This window comes from Carcharodon carcharias, chromosome 1 (genome assembly GCF_017639515.1).
Source record: "Carcharodon carcharias isolate sCarCar2 chromosome 1, sCarCar2.pri, whole genome shotgun sequence".
Classification (NCBI taxonomy): Eukaryota; Metazoa; Chordata; class Chondrichthyes; order Lamniformes; family Lamnidae; genus Carcharodon; species Carcharodon carcharias.
In genome coordinates, this window is record NC_054467.1 from 29,987,144 (window position 1) to 30,002,176 (window position 15,033).

A 15,033-nucleotide genomic window follows, 5' to 3' on the forward strand; every position below is an offset into this window, starting at 1 on the left:
TAAACATGGCTAAAAAATGTACAATTTCCTCTGATTAATGTGAACAGCATTGTTGTAGATCTGATATGTTGGATTGGAAAATCAATAAACGTGTCATGTATTTTGTTTTGAAGAGGTAAATTTGCCATTTTAATTGTCTGCATTTGGCAACCAGTATTCTGTCAGGCCACCAGGTGTCCCTGCAATAGGATTCCCCATTGTAAAGGGAGCAGCTATTAGCAGCCATACACACAATCCAGTTAGCAACTCAGCCGGCATTTGTACAGCTTACAAACCTTTCAAGACACAAGAACCACAATCTGGCTGCATGGATAAAGATGGACATTTTCTAAAAACGTTTTTTTTTCTTGTTTTCTAAAAATCTGAATTTTGCCAGGTCAGGCCTCAGGGTCTATCGCAAGTGCACTCCATACTCCAGTCCCACCTCCCCACATCTGGGCCCCTTACTCACTCCACCCAGCCTACCCTCCCCCAGTTATCTCTGACAGCATCTTGCCTGCATGTTTGAACATTGAATTTTTTTTTACATGAATTATAAATCCTCAATTTCTTATTTTATTTCTAAATACTACTCATTACATTTTGCCAGTTCAGGGCTCCAATCTCATTATTTCCTGCCAGCCTCTCTCCAGTGTTAGAATATCTTTATAGCCTGTACTTTTTCACCTTTCTAACTTAATCATCAAACACTGCAACCAGCCTCTATTCTACTTCCTCCTCTAGCATTAAAGCCCTCCCTTGGCATTCACCTAATAATCCCCTGTGCCCTCTCACCAATGTTCACATTAAGTTGTGTGGGAAAACACAGGGCTGCCTGGAGGATACTGCGCAGGCCTGGTTCTGTGACAAATACTGCGCATGCACAGCACCTAAAGGGACTGCACTCAACAATTAAATTTTCAAGGGAACACTGCCTCTAACCCCACTGTGACAGAGAACTGCACTTGACCTCAATTCCCCGTGTGGAATGCTACAGGAGAGGAACTAATTAATTTACAAACCAGAACATATACTCTCAGTAACTTCAGTCGCTCTTTACTTAATGCACTTTTGAGTTTATAGGATACATAAGAAAAGCAATCGCAAGTTTGTAATTGGAATCAGTAAATCACTTTTGCAGACACACCCACACATACAGTTTTTAAAACCATCAATGCAAATTTTATCGCAATAAAGCTTCAAAAAAATTAGCTCCCATTTTTCAAAATTTGAAGAAAAGCTACTGAGCATTTTATGCTAGAAGGTAAATAAATCATTCCATCAATACAGTAACTAGCACTGATGTACACTGAAAAATTAGGTATACTACATATAATTAGACTGTACAATGCATAGTAAACTCATGAGTAAATTCAGAATAAGAGGACAAGTAACAAGATGGCTACGAAACAGCAAACACGGGATACTGGGTAACAGTAGTTACTCAGACCAACAGAAGGTGGGTAGTGATGTCCCACAGGGATCGGTCCGAGGTCCAGTATTACTGACTATTTATATAACCGATTTTGATTTGGAAATAAAATTTGCAGATGACTTCAAATTGGCAGATATAATTAAAACAGAGGACGACTGTAACAATGTACAAGATAACTTTTTTAAAAACTTGCAGAATGGATGTGTAGTTGGTAAATAAATTTCAATATAACCAAGCATCGGGGTGATACATTTTGGTAGGAAGAATAAGGAGAAATAACAGTCTAAATGGGGTAGAGAAGCAAACGGATCTTAGGGTACAGATCCACAAATCATTAACTGTAGCAATGCAAGTTAATAAAGCCATGAAAAGTACAAACAAAACACAAGTGTTTAGGAACAGAATTGAAAAGAAGTTATGTTAATATAGAGCCTTGATTAGACCTCACTACAGCCTTGGTTCAAACACAGACAGAAGAACTGAACTCCAGAGGTGAGGTGAGAGTGAGTGCCCTGGACATCAAGGCAACCAGGCAAAACTGGAGTCAATGGGAACCAAGGAGAAAACTCTGATGGTGGGAGTCATACCTAGCACAAAGGAAGATGGTTGTGGTTGTTTCAGGTCAATCGTTTCGGTTCCAGGACATCAAGGCAGAGTACCTCAGGGTGAAACCCTTATTCTGGACCCTAGTAGCTTGGAGTTAATTAGGATAAAAATAGGCCCAACCATCTTCAGCTGCTTCATCAAAGATCTTCCTTCTATCATAAGGTCAGAAGTGGGGATGTTCACTGATAGTTGCACAATGTTCAGCACCATTCACAACCCCTCAGATACTGAAGCAGTCCCTGTCCAAATGCAGCAAGACCTGGACAATATACACACTTGGGCTGACAAGTGGCAAGTAACATTCGTGCCACACAAGTGCCAGGCAATGACCATCTCCAACAAGAAAGAATCGAAACATCGCCCCTGACATTTAATGGCATTACCATCGCTGAATCCCCCATTAACAACATTCTGGGGGCTACCATTGACCAGAAACTGAACAAGACTAGCCATATAAATACTCTGGCTACAAGAGCAGATTAGAGGCTAGGATCCTGTGAAAGTAACTCACCTCCTGACTCCCCAAAGTCTGTCCACCATCTACAAGGCACAAGTCAGGAGTGTGATGAAATACTCCCCACTTGTCTGGATGAGTGCAGCTCCAACAACACTCAAGAAGCTTGACATCATCCAGGACAAAGCAGCCTGCTTGATTGGCACCCACCCACAAACATGCTCTCTTTCCACCACTGACACAGTGTGTACCATCTACAATAGGCACTGCAGGAACTCACCAAGCCTCCTTAGACATCCCCTCACAAATCCACGACCATTACCATCTAGAAGGACAAGAGCAGCAGACACATGGGAACACCACCAGCTGGAAGTTCCCCTCCAAGCCACTCACCATCCTGACTTGGAAACATATCGCTGTTCCTTTACTGACACTGGGTCAAAATCCTGAAACTCCCTTCCTAACAGCACCATGGGTGTACCTACACCACATGAACTGCAGCAGTTCAAGAAGGCAGTTCACCAGCATCTTCTCAAGGGCAATTAGGGATGGGCAATAAATGTTGGCCTAGCCAACGACACCCACATTCTATGAGTGAATAAAATCATAGCTGGAGTATACTGTACACAGTTCTGCTTGCCTTATTACAAGGATATACAGGTACTGAAAGAGGTGCAGTCAACGAAGATTTACTAGGATGATATAAGAAGTGCAAGGTTATAACCATCAGGAAGGACTTTATGAACTGGAGCTCTTTTGGCCAAGGAGTGACAGAACAGAAATCTTTAAAACTTTCAAAGGATTTGATGGGGTGGACCAAAGAAAACGTTTCCACTTCTGAAGGGGGGTGGGGAAGGGAGTTGGGTCAAGTGCTTACGGTCATAAATAAAAGATAGCCGCTAATAAATCCAATAAAGAATTCAGGAGAAACTTCATTACCCAGAGAGCGATTAGAATGTTGAACTTGTGACCACATGAAGTAGCTGAGGTAAACAGCATAGATGTTTTTACAGAGAAACTAGATAAATACACAAGGGAGAAAGGAATAAAAGGATATGCTGATAGAGTTTGATGAATTAGGGTGGGAGGAGACTAGCGTGGAGCACAAACACTGGCATGATTTGTTTCTGTGTTGTAATTTCTATATGATAAATGTTCAGTTCACAGCACAGCTCTGAGAAAAAGATCAGGTTTCACTGTTGGCTTTTGAGAGAGGGGCCAAGATCTTCAAGTAAAACCATTAATGAAGGAAGAAGGGCACAAATAGCAATTCAATTGACAAGTTTACTGTTGTGAAAGAGCTATATTTCTGATTTTTTTTAACCTTATTTTGGACCCTAGTAACTTGGAGTTAATTAGGGATAAAAATAGTAATTGAAAAATATTTCAGCAAGTATTTTTGAGCGATTTGTAGAACTGTGGTGGCCAGGTTAGACAAATTCAGTCACTAACTTAAGTACTCAAAACTCATTGCTAATGGAGATTATAATGGAAAAAAAAAGCTGACAAATATAAATTTATAGGCTCAATGATTTTAAGCTGTAACTGTGATCAGGAAGCGCTATCACAACAGGCTATAACTAGTTGGGTTTCACCAGGATCAGTGCTTGGGCCTTGGCTATTTAAATCCATATCAATGACTTAGAGGAGGGTACCGAGTATAACGCATCCAAATTTGCTGACAATACGAAGTTATGTGGGAAAATAAGCAGTGAGGACGCAAAGAGGCTGCAAAGGAAAATAAGCAAGTTAAGTGAATAGGCAAGGACATGGCAATTGGCATATAACATGGAGAAATGTGAAGTTACCACTTTCGTAGGAAAAATAGAAAGCAGGTTTTTATTTTAAATGGTGAGGGTTTGGGAAATGTTGGTATTCATAGGGGTCTGGGTATCCTTGTATATCAATCATAGAAAGTTAACATGCAGCGAGCAATTAGAAAGGGAAATGTTACATTAGCCTTTATTAACAAAGGTATTGGAGTATAAGAGTAGAAAAGTTTACTGCAATTGTCTAGGGCCTTAGTGAGACTACATCTGGAGTACTACATACCATTTTGGTCTCCTTACCTAAGGAAGGATATAGAGGGAGTGCAACAAATGTTTACTAGACTGACTCCTGGGATGAGGAGATTTTCCTGTGAACAGAGTAAGAAGTGATTACATTGAAACATTTAAAATTCCTTATGGGCTGGACTGGGTAGCTAATAGGAGGATCATCGTGAGTGGGAAATCTAAAGCTAGAGATAGCTGTCCCAGAGTAAAAAGATCAGCCATATACACCCGAGGTCAGGACAAATTTCCTCACTGAAACAGTTGGGAGCCTTTGGAATACAGTACCCCTGAGGACTGTTGGTCCTCAAGTTGCTTAATATATTGAAGACAGAGGTCGATAGATTTTAAGATACAAAGAGAATCAAGGGATATGGGAATAGTGTTGGATGGTGTGGTTAAGGTAGACGATCAACTATGTTCTCACTGAATGGTGGAGCAGGTTTGAAGGGCCAAATGGCCTACTCCTGCTCCTATTTCTAAGTTATGTACAACAGAATGTCATGTCAGAATGTGAAAACTGCAATTATCAGTGCTCATACAGCAATTTTGAAACATAAAAACAAAATAGGGAATTTCCAATACGTAAAGCCCCTTCAAAAATTGCATCTGTCAATTCCAAATTATTGGCTACATTCTCAGCCCTATTGCTAAATTGTGTCTTTTTAATGGATACCCAAAACCAAAAATACCTAAACTTTGGTGGCTTACCACCACCAAAAGTTAATTTAAGTATGTGAGAAACTTCCTAGATTGAGAGTATTTGTATTTCTGTCTCTATTTCAATCAGACAATACCTGAAATCAGTCGCTCTCTCCCTTCCCCTCCCCACCCACCTACTTGGACACAGATATGCTTTAAGCCTCAGGAGCTTAACTTCCCTCAGACAACAGGCTGCTGCTGGCTGTCACATCGATCGCTGAAGTCCCAGCCTAGCAATTCATTAAGTGTTCCCTTTCAAATGCTAGGTCATTGAGGCCAAGTGCTACCCTGCAACCTTGGGCAAGACCAGTGAACAACACACAACAAACATGGGCCTGGTTAGCTCAATTTCACCCCAACTTCTATCTGGTGAGCCAGGGAGGGAGAATCTTTTCTGTAAATTAAATTAAAATGTTAGAACATTTAAGAAAAAAAAATACAAACTCTTTTGACCAATGGGTTATGAATAAACTTGGCAATTTATGTAATTTTGATCAAAATTTCTGACGTTCCTGACCTCAATTAAAAATTACAACAGGAAGCATAAATAAAATCCATTTGGTCAATCTCCCCAAAAGTGCCCTGATAAGCAACGTGCATTTTGCTACAGATCTGAACACAACCTCTCCAAGACCACTCCAATATGGCTTTTTAGATCAGCACTGTGAAGTTCCAATTCTGTGATCCATAGACTGCCCTTCTGGACCATATTCTGCAAATTAATTACATCCAAGGTGGAATTCACGAGAGGCACTTTGCCCTAACTTTAGATAAAGAGGGGAATTTCAGTGACACACCACAATGAGCTTTCAAGTGAGCGTAATTCAACACCAGAAGATTTTCCTTTTATAAGGGTGTTAACCTTTCCAACAGACCAATCATAAATCATGTTCATTAAATAGCGAGCTTGGGAAATTGGTTCAAAATGAAAAAAGCTATGTGTACATACCACTGTTCTTGTCATCCCTCAGGCTGGTTGGAGAATCCATATGGAGTAGTGCCTCTGCCGCCTCGATAGTCTTATCTGTGCAGTGGACATGACTGCTATTGACTGATGCTTCCACTGTGAGATTAGAGTAACAGAGTGTGTAAGCAAAATTACCAATTTGAGATCTTAAATCAGCAGAACACTGGAGACTGAAGTTTGTAATAAAATTCAAATTACAAACACGTCATTAAATACAACTGTTGACAATATTACTAACACTACAACACTCCAAGAGTCCCTTCCCCCCCCTTCTCCAACACAAGATTGTCCAACACCAATTTCAAATTCTTGCCTACTTGCAGTCGGGTCCTAATTCACAATCTGCCTGTTGGACAGCAGCAGTTACAAATACATGACTGAGAAACTCCAAGTGATTTGGAAGGAGACAGAACCAGCTTGGTGAAGAGTGTACCGTTAAGCTAACAATAAAACTAAAATAGTAGCCTTTGTTCTGAAATATTCTTCGATTGGGAATGGGTAGTGGGTTGGTGAGGGGCGGAATATGACAGTGCACAACCAGTCAAACAAACGGTTCTTTCACTTCTGGGAACTAGGTTAGAATCCAAGCCAGACAATTTTCTGCACCTGTTAAGAGTACTAGGAATTTAGACAATGCCTGAGCATTATACATAGGGAGCAAAAAGATGCTTATGGCGCAGCACGAGTTGGTACTTCCATTTATGAAGTGACATGAATGATACAGTATGGGAAATAGAAGAAAAGGCACTCAGGCATTTCTGAGGAATCAATGCTAACTGCTTCCTGCTAACTCCGGATGGCAGAAGTAGAAGAGTGAGGAATTTTCCAACACTGATATCCTTCACCTTGTTGAGTGCAGAAGGAAATGATAAAAGTAGTAAGAATCCTTGCTCAGGATAAGCCTTATTTTTAAGCAGGTGTAAAAGAACGAATACTGGCTCCTTCAAATAGAAGTTGACCTTCAAATCTTGTGTGACTTCCCTGGTTTGAAGCAAGGCATTTAGGCGATTATACATAGAAACAAACTGGATATCCTTATGTAATGCTGCAACACAAAACAGATAAATGTACAAAAAAGCGACCTATGTTATTTGTGAAGAAAAATCTCACTGAATCATTGTGTCTAATCACTATTTACGTTCTGCCCCATACAGTGAAGTATTGACTTTCTAGTGACTGCACAGGAAACCACAGTATTTAGCACCCAGAATGCAGAGAAAAATCACAGTGCTGCACAAGAGTCATGCTGCAAATAATTCAAAAACAGGTTTAAAGTGTTGCCCTTTGCCAAACAGCTGCCACAAAAAAAACCTTTCGATTTTGTATTTGATCCATGTCAAACATCCTCAAAAGGCATCCACATACAGATGTCTTCAACATCAGTATTGTATTTACAATCGAAAACACAAACTCGAAAGAAAATATTGCTGCAGCTGTTATTGGATGTCAACTCTGGGATGCACTTCATTAAAGGCGACATCAGTGGTAATGCAATTCCTACTATAATTCTAAGAAAAAAGTGCATAATTGAAAAAATACTTACTACAAGTAGATTAACATTCCTGCCAGTCTGCCAAGACCATCATTCTGCGTGTGTGCAAACCAGCCAGGCTGTATGTTCCAGCCCACCTGCAACCCGCTTCATTTCCCCCAGAAAGCACAAACTAGTGAAGCAACAAGTGAGTGGGAAGGCAGTTCCTAATTAGTTGCTTTTAAGAACCTAGACACCACATATTTAGATCTATTAAAGGAGAAATGACAGTACACAAATAAATTGGAAGTTAGAAGGTAACATCTACCCTAAAAGGCCAGCATCAAGATTCATACTAGCTTTCAAGATGCAGTAACCAAAATTAGTTTTCACCAATGCATTGCTGCTAGAAGCTGAAGAAACCTAGTTGCAAAAAGCATTTTGTTTCCCAAGGTATCATTAATCCTTAACAAAGAAACATCAGCAGTATATGTCACTTCAAATCTGACATATTTCCAATGTTTAAATAAGCAGAAAAAGATTCCCCCACAATATATTTTCTATATTGTGATTTCAACCTCCGCTGCAAACAGGGACTTTAAAAAATAACCAGGAAATAGAGGCATGGAAAACTTGTAAATATCCAGTCTTTATCAGCAACTGACCAGAGTGAAATTATAGAGTACTGTAACTTTAAAATTAAACTGGGTTCAGATATATTTAATAAAGAAAATGCCATTATGTTTTAGTATCATTAAACACTCACGAGGTGAAACTACATCAAAAGGTAGACTTCTTAGAAACACGGTAAAATGAGAATTGCAGCATTTTGCTTCAAAGCATAAGCTACAGCATGAGATTATTCCCAAGTGATACAAGTGCAACTATGCATCTTTTTCGAACATTGTCTAGAAACTGTACCTCCTCCACAGGACAAAACCAGCTTGTGAAAGCGAGAAGTTGGGAGGTCAGTAATAAATTGATTCTTCAAGGTAAAAACATGGATGAGGAATCGAACTGCTGAAATTAAGATAGGCAAGCAAGTAGGCAAAGTTCAAGAGGTGAAAGAGCACAATCATGGTGGTGGACTGGGTGCGCGATTGAAAGCTCAGCTCAGTATCAAAAGGAATGCCAAGGCTACACTACACACAAGTTCAGGAGGTTGATGGGGTCATCTCATTTGTAATACCAACAATAACCATACTGAGACAAACACTTTGAAATATAAAACTAACAATGCATTTAAGATTCAATCCAGCTGGTTCTGCTGTAACACTGGCCCTGATTTTGCGGCCAAAATACCAGTGAGGCTTTCAGCGTCCACCCGAATTCAAGTGTAAATCAACAATGAATTTCAAGCATCCACACGTGTGCAGTTAAACACTGAAATCCAGGTGTTGCTGTCTGAAAGACCCTGATACTCCAAAAGGTCCACTACACCAGCACCTCAACAATGACTTGGCATTGAAATACATGATAGTCATGAAGTTGTGGCACTTACCCACCACCCACTAAACATGCTAATAAGCTAGAGCTTGTCCATTTAAGTCTAAGTGAATTTTTAAACACATGATAAGGCTTAATTACTGCCAACCAACCTCTCTGGCAGTGAAAAGTAGCTTTTATAAACCTGGAGTCTTAACCAACTGTAGTTATTGGTGGAGATTTTTTTTTAATTAAAAATGTTTAATTTTTTCTTCCGGTCTCCACTCTCTTTCTCAACCCATCTTTCTTTCCTTCCCTCCATATTATTTGTAATTGCATTAACTATTCTAACTTGCACTTCCTGGTTCAGACTCTGCAGCCTAGAATTGCCAGGAGCAGGTTTACTGAACACAGGACGGAGTTTCAATTAGTAAATCCAGCAGCTCAGAGTAGGGTTAAGGTTTCTCTTTATGTCATAGAATTTTAGCACCACAGTGTATGTCTTTTTGTTTTAAACAGGATCACTGCCTAGCAGAGACCTGATAAATAAACAGGCTTGGCTCCCAGCACTGCATAACCAGAAGCGTGAAGCGGGGAAGCAGGTAAACCTGGGGTGGGGGGGGGTGCTACTGCTGCCTGGGGGAAGCACTTCTGCTCCTCCTGACCTATAAAGCAACGGTCCAGTGGTAGTTACATTTTCCACAAAGCAGTCCTCACCACGCTTGAATAGCCAGGTTTCCCAGGGGTCTGGAAAACCTAGCCTACCATGGTTAAACCTGTAAGTCACAGGTCAAATGTGAGCCTCCAGCATTATAATGCATTAACCCCTCCAGTCTAGAATGCTTAGGAACAAGTCATTTCTGGATTTTGAAACTTTCTGGATTATAGAGTGACATTAGGACACCCAAGCACTTGTGAGAGAGCTGGAAAACAAGGTCAATATAAATATTTTACCTGAAACATAGAACAATGATAAAACGTTATTAAGCAGGGGCCTCAAATATTTATGATCCACAGTATATTGATGACGTGAATGACAGGACTTCTGTATTGTAGCCAGATTTGCTGATGATATAAAGATAAGTAGGAAAACAATTGTGAGGAAGGCACAAAGAGTCTACAGGGAGGGTATGGATGAGTTCAGTGAGTGGGCAAGAGCTTGGCGGGTGGAGGATAACGTGGGAAAAAGTGAGGTTGCCCACTCAGCAGGATCAGAGAGGTAGAGTCTTATTTAAATGGACAGAGACTGCAGAATGCTGCGGTACACAGGAACCTGGGTATCCTTGTACATGAATCACAAAAAGTCAGCATGCAGGTAAGACGGGCGAAATGCTGACCTTTATTGCAAGGGGGTTGAATTGTGGGGTGAGGATGTTTTGCTGAGCTGTACAGAGCATCGGTGGGACCGCACCTGGAGTACTGTGCACAGTTTGGTCTCCTTGCTTCAGGTCAGATATGCTTCCGTTGGAAGCAGTTCAGAGAGGGTTCAAGAGGCTGATTGCTGGGATGAAGAGGTTGGCTTGTGAGGAACAATTGAGCAGGTTGGGGTCTATCCTCATTGGAGTTTGAAAGAGTGCAAAGTGATCTTATTGAAACATACAAGATTCTGAGGGGGCTTGACAGGGTAGATGTTGAGAGGATGTTTCCTCTCGTGGGGGGGCATCTACAACTAGGGAGGACAGTTTAAAAATAAGGGGTTTCCCATTTAAGATGGAGGTGAGGAGAATTTCTTCTTTCAGAGATGGTTAATCTTGGGAATTCTCTTCCAGACAGCACAGGAGGGTTGGGTTGTTGAATATATTCAACGCCAAGTTAGAGAGATTTTTATCTGACAAGTAAGTCGAGGGTTATGGGGGAACAGGCATGAAAGTGGAGGTAAGGCCACAATCAGATCAGCCTTTACCTTACTGGACTCAATGGTCAAAATAGCCTACTCCTGCTCCCATTTCTTATGATCTTGTGATATAGTAATAAAAATTGCTTTGCTCATCCAACCAAAATTGGAAGGGGCAAGTGAGAAAGTAGCTGCTCATCAACAGAGAGCGCAGCTAATTCTGGGGCCAGTGTTTCATCCGGTATGCTAGTTGATGGGATTGCTCTTGGTGATGCTGATGGTGTATGTACACAGGATTTTCCAACCTACTATCTCGATTTGTTGCAGCGCCTGAGCAGTCAAGTGGTGAGTTGCTTAGGTCTGCTCCAAAAATTTCTGGTCCACTGGTGTTTCTGAACAATAGATTTTCAGACTGGCGAGGTTACAGTGTATTTAAATAGCCAATCTGGGAGCAGGCTAGTTGTCTGCACCCTGTCCCTTTTGTGTTAAACCCAGAAGTAAGTGTACTGGAGTGTAGTTTGAGATTTTAAAACTTACACAACTCACCGAACACCAACCCACCTGTCTTTTGGAGTTAGAATTGTCCCCTGTGCATCCCCATAAGGATTCTTCAAATCGGACTGGTTAAGGAGGTACACCATTGCTTGCTCTGTTCACAGGTCCCAGACCTCCAGTGGAAGGTGCTCTCTAATAATCACAAGTTCCAGTGCAAATAGCAAAGGGCAAGTGTCATGAGCTGTTAGCACCTTACATTTGCAAAATCCAGGCCAACAGAAATTTCACCAACTGTTGAAACCTAAAGATTGATGGTCAAATGTGAAATTAAATACAAGCACGAGATCACTTGGTCTCAATGCATCAGGTAAGTACCATTCTAAAGACAGTCCAAAGCCAGAAGAGTGCAGCAAATCTGCACCATAAGTCAGCACTGATGCAATTGGATCCCATGCAGCAGATTCAGAGATGTCATGTGATTCTGAATATCCTAATGTACGTGCGTTTATTGGCGGGGGGGGGGTGTGTGTGTGTGTGCGTGTGTGTGTGTGTGTGTGTGGAGTGAGCTGCCAAAGTTACAAACAAGTAACTATGCTTAATTGCTGACATCAATAACATTGCAATGGTTTGCACCCGAATTTATCAAGTCTTTTTTTTAAAAAAGAGAAATCAGCCACTCTGCCAAGATATGACACGTGGGCCAGAAATGCCAGGGTCAATTTGAAATCTGTTCACTGATCTCAGCCAGGGTACTAAAGCTGTCAGCAGCTGAGAGAAGGCAGGGGTGGAGGGAGGAGGTCAGACAGTTCAGTATTCAGTGACACTCCAGCTCTCCATTCGAAAATGCACACACAAACCTGGGGTGAGGTCAGGTTCAAGCACGACCATAATAAACCCTTAAGTAGAATAGCCTGGAGCTACACGTTGCGTCACCTTCAGAACAGCAACTTGAGCAAGGTAGTGAATGGGGCACAACCAGGGCCAGCAGCCCAAGAGGCAAGAAGATTGACAAGAATAATTGATAGATCTCCCAACATTTTATCAGATACTCAGATTTAAATGATTAACACGACTTTTTAATCAAAATGAATATAACAAACTACGGATCAAAAACTCCAGGATTCTGGTCATTAAAAGCAGCCTCCATTTTACATAATCCATCTAATAAACCGCAATGAATCTTATTGAATTAAAAAATGAAATGCTGATACTGACGATGGGTCAAACTTTGTTTAAAGGGCAGCTATAAATACAGTTGTGTCGTTGACATTAATTTGGGCACTGATACAGGGCCTGCGGTTTTGGATTTCATACAGTAGTCAAAGAACATTAAGTCAGAGCAGTCTGCTGCTGCTGCTCCCTCCCTCTCTCTCTCTTCCTCTCACACACATACACACAAGCTCGTATAGCAATGCCACCTGTTACAGATCAACACAACTTTCACCAAGGTACCCTGCTTGCGGTTGCTTCCATTTATGGGAATGTGTTGGACGCTAGATCTTGCCTGGTAGGGAATCAAGTGTGCAAATAAATATATTTGCAGTTTGCGCAAAGCGCAGCTCTGCCTCTCCCACCAATGTGGAGCTGCAGGAGAGGAGTAAACTTTTAATCTGGGAAGGAAGACACGGAATGACCCTCCCTCACAGAGGACGTGTTCCACTACACGCTTCCATTTGCAAACTCAAATCCAAACAGCCGCTGACATGAACTATTTTCACTAGCTTTCATTTTGCTCGCTTTTCATTAAGCCGCACTAAAATAAAAGTTGTTCGAGCGCTGAAGGGTTTGTAACGGTGTCCTGGAGCACACCGACTGGATCTAGCAACTCTGCTTCCCCTCGGGAGGAATGTACCGCAAAGGTTAAATGCGCCCTGAATCTACACAGGTTGATGCAGCATCTGGAACACCACGAACCTTCCCACCCCAACCAGCCAATTATCTGTGGCAGTTCCCTAAAATAAAATCAAGTGGCAAGTGTCCAACGTTGGCCGTCAACATTCAACACAAATCTTGAGTGCGGAAGTACTAAGTGCAGCGCAACATCACATTTCATTAATAAAAACAAAGTTTCATTTTCCGTACAGATCGAGTTTTAGACTGTACTTTTTGTTAGACCTTTCTCTTTTTCACAAATAGGCTAATGTTGGATGTTGTTGCTCGAGTCGAATTTAAAAAAATATGAACTTTAATAAATCATGTTTGGGACGAGGACTCGCTTAAGATTGCTTTTGCTCCAGCAATGCTCGTAGTGTATGTTGTTGTTGACTTATAGCGGATGTTTTTCGTCATTTACCCTAAAAAAATAAACCAGTTGTTCAGGAGAGGAGGGGGCGCGGGGGGGGGGGGGGGGGGGGGGGCGGGAGAAGTGTCTCTGAACTTTGACTATGCACGAATACTACTCAAAATCACAAGTTCCTCGTCAGATTCATTTTTTGGTGAAGCTTTCAGCAGTGTGCGCGAGGGATACTATTTAAGAAAAAAAAACTACGCATTGCACTGGCGGAACTGCCCTTGATCCGTGAAAATAAAACATTTCATAGTAAACACTGTCCACATGGTTACATATTAGATTAACCACTTCCTCTTCAGTGTTCAAAACGTCAGTTGTGTTTTAGGTCGGTAATTATTATTTTGCGCCAAATAAACGGAGAAGGAAAATAAAACCTCTCACCAGGGCCAGGAGCTCAGAAAAAGTCTAACACTTTTCTTCTCCCTGGGGAGGTCTCTCTCTCTCTCTCTCTCTCTCTCTCAAATGTGTGCATAAGAATCACGATTAGGAATCCCACTTTATTGGTTACAGTGACTGGTGCAATTGTCAAAACAGAGAGAGAGAAAAAAAAACCAAGCAGGGGTTGCTCATCGTTGACGGGAGGCTTTTCTTTGTCGCCTCCCTCTCCCCCCTTCCCCGTCTTTGCAAGAAGATTCCGTTATTGAATCGCGCGCTTGCTGGGGAAGGAGGGAAGGCGGGATGGCGGGGGGGGGGGGGGGGGGGGCAGACTGAATTAGAAAGAAACCGGCTTGGGGGGGGAAGGGGGGGGGGGGAGGGGGTGGGGGGTGATGGTGTGTGTGTGCGGACGGTGGAGGAGCAGCAGCAAGGGACGGCGGGCGGGCGGGCGAAGCGGAGACAGCGACTCACTTCCGTGTTTACAGAGCCTCTCCCCCTCAGCCGCCCGTTCCGCGCTTGCCCTTGGCCCCTGGCGCGCAACCTAACCCGCTGGCCAGCGCCAGGTTCCATTCGACCCCGGCGGGGCGTTCGCGTTCCAATTCCGAACGTCGGCCCCATTGTCTCTCCCTCCCGGGCCACGTTCCAATCGAACGTTACATTGTTCTCCCCCCGCCAACCAACCAACCAACCAACCACTCCACTTTCTAAAAGAAAACCCTCCGGCGGCGCTTCCGCCATCAAGATTGGTTGCAATTATAAAATGAATTACTTAACGAGGTAAGGATGCATTAATCCCCCAAAATTAACGCCGCCCCTTTCTATATGGATATATATATATACATACATATGTTTATATATATATATATATCTAGATGTAAAATCTCATTGTTGAAGCGGCACGTTTGCTCAAGCAGCAATTTAAAAGCCTCAAGTATTTGCAGAGCGAGAC

At 42.0% G+C, this 15,033-nt stretch overlaps 1 protein-coding gene across 8 annotated transcripts in view; it reads right to left on the minus strand.

Moving 5' to 3' along the window:
- The window catches only part of LOC121278906 (ETS-related transcription factor Elf-2-like), a 104,895-nt gene that overhangs the window by 25,717 nt on the left and 64,145 nt on the right, over positions 1-15,033 (minus strand). For all 8 annotated transcript variants that reach the window (XM_041189451.1, XM_041189440.1, XM_041189467.1 and 5 more), the window contains one exon: positions 6,177-6,290. In XM_041189451.1, coding sequence (XP_041045385.1) covers positions 6,177-6,290 — 114 coding nt within the window. The remainder of the gene's footprint in view (positions 1-6,176; positions 6,291-15,033) is intronic.